The sequence below is a fragment of the Gavialis gangeticus genome, unplaced genomic scaffold (assembly GCF_001723915.1).
Source record: "Gavialis gangeticus isolate Ggan-Ray unplaced genomic scaffold, GavGan_comp1, whole genome shotgun sequence".
Taxonomy (NCBI): Eukaryota; Metazoa; Chordata; order Crocodylia; family Gavialidae; genus Gavialis; species Gavialis gangeticus.
In genome coordinates this window covers 15,149,627-15,156,583 of record NW_017728994.1, presented here as the reverse complement: position 1 = coordinate 15,156,583, position 6,957 = coordinate 15,149,627, and the positions used below count along the sequence as shown (strand labels likewise).

Genomic DNA, 6,957 nt, shown 5'->3' with positions numbered 1-6,957 from the left:
GGGGGGACATGATGATATGGGTTTACAAAATACTAAATGGTGGAGAGAAAGTAAATAGGGATTTATTATTTACTGTCTCTCACAATACAAGAAGTAGGGGTCATAAAATAAAACTACTTGGTAGTAAGTTTAAAACTAACAGAAGGAAATACTTTTTCACACAGTGGGTGTGTCTACATGTGTCCCTATGGCACCTTTGTTACTGCACCGTGCAGTTATTTTTAGCTGCTGCGTTGCCGTAGCAATGCACTATAACAAGGAAGCATTGTGACCACCAATGCTACATCACCGTAGCACGTTGTTAAGGGAATCATTAAAGTGTAAAACTTATTGCCACCAGTTGTTGTGGAAGCTGACAGTTTATCCAGATTCAAAAAAGAGATTGCACAAATCCATGGAGTAAATGTGCATGGGAGTTAGGGGCACAGCCTATGAATCAGAACTTCCTAGACCCTGAATGCTGAAAGCTGCAAGTGGGAGAGAACCAATAGAAAAAACCTTGGTCATACTCTGTTCACCTTTCAGCATCCACACTCTGCCACAGTGTGACACAAGATACTGGGCAAGTTGGACCTATTGTCTGATCCACTAAATGGCAGTTTTTATGTTCCAAGCTCTTTCTCCTGCAAAACTCTTCTTCCAAGGTAAAAACTGATACCAGGATCATAAAAGTGTGATTCACTTATCTACATATGTCCATGCTTATCAGCTGCCCAGTGATTTATCAATGACTTTCTTCTGATGGATGGTGTCATTATTTAACATGGTAATATATGATGAAGTCCAGTATTTGCCACCGTGCAGGTATTTTATGAGGTAACATGGTGTTCCTCACATGCCTCTTTGGTTTTGCATGAATTGCAGAACACAGCAGTTAAGTCACTTGGTGGTACACTGTGTTGCTTTGTCTGTTATATCTACAGTATCATGGAGCTGGGCAAGAATCCCAGGTGTTTTGCAACGTCTAGGCTTTACCTACTTCACAGTGGCTTTGATGCAGACCTGCTTCAGTGTAAAGGATGTAGAGAAATATCAGGTGAGCTGTAATGGAATGTCTAGCCTTAGAAATATGTTCCTTGCTGTTTTACCAGTCTTAACTCTTCTATCTTGCATTCAGTTGTGAAAACAGAATCTTATCTCTTTAGCTTGCATTACAATGTACAAATGATAAGGAAAAACTAACTGCTTCATCCCAGGTTATCAAACTCCCAGTGTCTCTGTCCTGCATGTAAGGATATCATGAATGGGCAGAATGACAGTGGCAGATGCAAATACAGTTCTTGTACTGGTTCATTAGGGGATTGCTGAGATGAAGTCACTGACAAAGATCCTATTGTATTTTATGGTGCAAGATCAGGCCTAGAAAAGGAATACTGGTACTGCTAGCGTTGCAGTTCTTAATTCAAGCTCTAAATGAATGATGCTTTTTACAGTATTTCAGTATTTTTATGTATGAACTATTGGAAGCTCTTATGAATAAATTTCCTCTTTCCCCTTTAAATTTTATCCCCTCAATTTCTGTAACATAGGATGCGGTACCCAAGATAGGAATACTAAGAAAACAACTCAGGTATACTAGTTTTTCTGTTTTCTAATGAGACATGAAGATGGCATGAGCTGTTAGTGCTAACCTTCATTCACCTGTAGTGTCATTGGCTCTAATCTTATAGTCTCTTTAGTTGGCATTGTTTCTGCCAAACTATAGTATCTGTCAAAATGGCCTGCCTCCTATCACATGCTTGACTTTTACTGTTTTATTTTCCAATGCTTTTTATTTGGTATCTTCCAAACCACTAATTTAAAATTAAATATTTGAAAATCAGTTATTGCATTTTTCCATAGATGGTTATGTTAGAATTGCCATACATACTGGAACAGACCTATCACTCATCTATTTGGATATCCTGCTTATTTCATCTTTTTCAGCAGCTGTGGTTATGTGCTTTTGATTAATATACTTAAGTGTACTGTACTATAGCAACAGGTGCAGCTTCTTCCAGCTAGTGATCAGCTTATGCTTTGAAGCATGAGGATTGATAATCTCTGTACTTTTTAACTAGAGAGCATCTCTCCAGATGCTTTTCTTATAATTCCAAACTATTTTTTGATGAAAATTCTGTTTAAAGCAGGCTGCAGTTGTGAATAAAAAATCCCTTGAATCCCTGTTTTCTTAATTTGTTATATCCAAGTAGCCTTTGACAAAACATTTCAGGTGCCAAAGTATTATTCAACAACTGACAACAGATTTCTCAACAGTTTTACTGATGACTTCCTTGTGGAAAGCACCATTCAGTTGTGAGATGTAGTTACCCTCCATATATATTTCTTGTGGCTTGCATTATTTGTTAGGGACTCTGTTTACCTTGGCCTGGTGCTTTGAGCACTTGTTATAGATCTACCATACTTCTTCCTAAGGATATCACCCATTTGATGGTGTCATTCATATCTCCCTGGCAGTCCTTAGAAGTGAACAAAAGGGGAGTGGAGGGACTGGATAATGAACAGAGTTTTAACTTCAAAAGCTTTAGACTCATTTGTGGAAATTTGAACTCGCAATATCTGCGTATTTGAAATTGCCCCAAATCACAACTGTTCTCCCATCCCCAGCTGTAACAATGATCTAGGAGTTGAACAAAGTACTGACAAGCTGCTTTTGGTTTCCACAAGATTAAATCATAAAGCAAATAGTCTTGTATTGCTTTTAGTTCTGGAAAAAGAGAGTCCCTTAAGTGAAAGTGATAGGATGTGGATAACAGATTGTAATTGCCTCTTTCTCAGACTGTACTCTGTTTAAAACACAGTTTCCTGCTGATTCACATGGAAAAAAAAAGGCTTTAAATATTGATGTCTACATGAAGGCTTACTAAAGTGCCTTGACATCCTTGTCTGACTATTTATCTGACAGTGTTTTTTCCCCCTTGACTTCTCTTTTAGAATGGTAACTGGTGGGCTCCAGTCAGAGACATTGTTCTCTACTGGCCAGAGTGCATAATCATAGCTGTTCTGGAGACAATATGGCTCTGCCTAACATTTCTGCTCTTGGTACCTGGGTGCCCCAGGTAAGTTATACTGAATAAGAGAACCACCAAAGCTGTGCAGGTAAATGATTTTTATATTCAATAGTGGAAACAGCAGCTATAATAAAACATTTGGGGTGGCTAAACCAAAGCAATGAACATTTTTATTTTATTTTTGTTTTTAAACCTTTTTTAAAAAAATGGTAATTTTAAACTGAAGTGTCATCTTGAAACTATAGTTTAAAACAGTTTGTTGACAAGAAATATTTTCAGTCTTTAAGGACTATTTTGTATCAAATTATTTGGTAAATTGGATCCAAATTTACAAATTAAGTTGGTCTCCACAGAATTGCTTCTTTTTTGATTAATACAATATTTGTCAAATAAGTTTACCCAGTTCTAGGGACCACATGACTGCAGTGACTGCAGATAAAAATGTTTTTAAGGCTGATTTTAAAGGGGATAATTAATAGATCAAGAAGAAGGGCATTTCCAAACCAGAGGTTTAACTGTGAATGGTTTTGCATTGGCAAGACATGTTCTGTATGAAATGTACTACTTCTGTCTCTGCACGCAGGACAGGAACTTCTTGTTCTAACCTGAGAATGAGATGGCAGATGCAAGATATAAGCACTGTGTCTGGCTGGTGGCCAAAAAGATGACTTTCAATTGATGATTAAATTTTTTAAGTAACTTTGCCTCAGGCTCTTTTCAAAAGTGACTTTGGCATTTAGGACCCACAGGACTTGTCTGTATGTTAAGTCAACTAGGATGTAATTTTTCTGCCAGCACAGCAATGTCAGTATCAGACCTACTGAGCATGTCTACATGTACAATTAATGCACATGAATAAACTCTGGAGTTTAGTGCTCCTGGGCACCGCATCTTCATGTGCACTCAGGACTGTAGCACATTGATTTGGGTTGGAGCAACCCTGGCTAGGAGGGGATCATCCTGCCAGCCCAGGGCTGATTCAACATGCTGCAGAAGGGCTGGCTGGAGCACAAGGGTGCTTCAATGCAGGGCTAGCTAGCTAGCACTGATGCACTTTCACACCCCAGCTAGCCTGGGCAACATCTACACATGTGCTGCTGCGGAGTAAAAACTCTGCAGCAGGATAGTACTTGTATTTACTATCCTGTATTTACTATACAGGTACTATAGTACCTGTATTTACAAGTACTATCCTGCTGTGGAATTAATTAGTTGACTCCAGTCTAATAGGGGCACATGTGTTATTGTCTTTAGTGATGACATTTCTACTGCACAGTCAACTTCCTGTTAGTATTAGTATAGCTTGTTTTAGTTCGTATGTTGACGTCAGTAGATTTATAACAGACTTCTCTGCATCTGTATTATGATGATTGGCCACTTCACCTATGCCATTGTAGTGAAAAGGGCAAACATAATTGCATGTAAACCCTAAATCCTATTTTAAGAAGTGATAGAGAGATACAGGAGCCTAAGGAGCCATTGATTTTTCAATGAGATTTAAACCCCTTGAGCATGTCCCCACGTGTATGGGTGTGTATTTACCATGGCACAAATAGCAGCAGCACATATTTGTGTTGCTGCTTTTTGTCCCAGGACATGCCCCTCTGGTGCATGAAAAATTATGCCTGGTGGGGCAGGGGCATGGTTCCCTCTAAGCTGTGTGTGTGCACGGCTGCACACAATAAAACATTGCCATGCAGTAACAGCACTGTGAGAATTGTTCCCACAGCTGGAGGAACTGGGCCTCCCCCAGGGCCACAGAGGAGCTCTGGTGCTGGCTGAGGCTGGGGACAGCGGCCTTTTGGTGCCCTGGACCTTCCCAGAGCGGATCAGGGCTGTGGCTTCCCAGAAACTTTGGGCGCCACTCCCAGAGCGCAGCACACCTATTGCTCAGTTGAGTGGGGCTGCACCACTCCTCACTGTGCCAGCATCCCTGCAGGGAGGGAGAGCACAGCCCCAGCCAGAGCAGCCCCCCAGGCAAGGCAAGGCTGGGGATGGGGGCTAGGGCTGGGGCAGAGCCAGGCACAGCACAGGATCTTCTGGTTCCAGGGAACTGCTCCGCTCCTCAGCCCCTTTGGGCGAGCTTCACCCTGAGCCTTGCCAGCTTCACCCTCAGGCAAAGGGGATTTGGCTGTTCTTCCCATTAACAAACAGCTGAGAAGTACTGTAGGCCAAGTAGTTCTCAGAGGGCATGGGCTTGCAGGGCTGGGCTGATTCTCAGGATTTAAAGGAGGGATTGAGCTTTAAGATTAAGAAGAGGAATCTCATCCTCAGGGGAACTGGAGCCACTGAGCAGAAAAGACTTGGTTCAGGGCAAGGGGAAGAAAACTGGAGGGAGGGAGGACTGGTGTGTTTGAGATGCTCACCAGCAATGTTCCCTCTAAGGTATAGCGATCAAGGTTGCCTCTAAGAGGCAGAACTGAAGTGGCGTGCTCACGTACTGAAGTGGCATGCTCACGTATCACTACACCTTAGAGGGAACATTGGGTAGGGGAGGCTGGGCCCATCACCTGTGCCTCCTAGAGCAGCAGCAGTGCCAGTATGGATGCACAGAGTCTGGCTAGCAGAAAGAGTGTGGCTCTGGACAGCCAGGCTCTGTTTCTGGTGGTGAATGTAGCTGCTGTATGTGGTACACTTTTGTTTTTGTTTTTGCTTGACACACGGATCTCTTGGTGTCAAATTTTATGTGCCACCTCAAATTTACAGCACAACTAATGGTTGCTCATGTGCCAAATGCAGTTTGCAGCACCACAAACAGCTTTGAGGTGCTGCAAACTGCACATTCACACTCATCTGGATGCAGTCCTTGGGCGCATCCAGGCGAGTGCGCATGTGCCTCTTGCAGCATCTCAAACCCCTTTGAGACGCTGCAAGAGGCATGTGCGGGACCAAAAAATGCTCCCCCAGCTGCAAATTTGCAGTGTGGGGGCAAAATTAGACCCCGGGATATCCAGGGGTCAAATAATACCCCAGGGGAAAAAAAGCCTGAGGCAACTGGAGGCTCAATTCTCCACAGAGATGCTTTAGTAGCCAGCCAAAGCATCTCTATGGTTGGCCCTTTCCCTAGTGATGAAGCACACTGCCTGCCCATGTGGGGCAGGCAGCAGTGCAAACTGCAGGAACCTGGCCCCGGCTTTGTGCCAGGTAAGTAGGGGTTGGGGGACTGGGGGAGGAGACCATGGGGGAGGCCTCGCCCGGCCCCAGCTCATTCTTGCCACCCCGTTCATTCCCCCTGTCCCCTGTTCATTCCCCCAGCTCTCCATTCATTCCCTCAGTCCCCCGTTTGTTCCCCCAGCTCCCTGCTCACTCTTCCAGCCCCCCCACACTTGCTGACAGTAGCAGAGAATGAGCAGGAGGCTGGGAAGAGCAGGGGAATGAGCAGGAGGCTGGAGACAGCAGGGGAAGTCACCAGCTCATCTCCAGGGGCTTGTCTCCAGCCTTCTGCTAGTCTCTAGCCCCCTACTTGTTCTCCTGCTTGTCTCCAGCCTTGGGGGGCTAGAGATGATCAAGGGAATGAGCAGGAATCTGGAGACAGCAGGGGAACATCTCCAGGGTCTCATCTCCAGCCTCCTGCTTATCACCAGTGTCCCAAGGCTGCAGACAAGCAGGAGAATGAGCAGGGGGTTGGAGACAAGCAGGAGGCTGGGGACAAACCCCTGGAGATGAGGTGGAGACTTTCCCTGTTGTCTCCAGCCTCCTGGTCATTCTCCTGCTCTTTTCCAGTGTCCCAAGTCTGGAGATGAGCAGGAGAATGAACAGGAGGCTGGAGATGAGCAAGGGAATGAGCAGGAGGCTGGAGACGAGCAAGAGGCTGGAGACAAGCCCCTGCTAGCTGCAGCCTCCTGCTCATTCTCCTGCCCATCTCCAGCCTCTGGAGCATGAAGATGAGCAGGGGGCTGGAGACCAGTGGGGGGGGGGGGCTGGAGGGGAGCTGTAGCCCCTAGGA

At 44.6% G+C, this 6,957-nt stretch overlaps 1 protein-coding gene across 1 annotated transcript in view; it reads left to right on the top strand.

Annotated features, from left to right (window-relative positions):
* LOC109287345 (heparan-alpha-glucosaminide N-acetyltransferase-like) overlaps nt 1–6,957 on the top strand; it is a 356,204-nt gene that overhangs the window by 191,183 nt on the left and 158,064 nt on the right. The window contains 2 exon segments of the mRNA XM_019502327.1: nt 924–1,036; nt 2,935–3,059. Of these exon segments, the coding sequence (XP_019357872.1) occupies nt 924–1,036; nt 2,935–3,059 (238 nt within the window).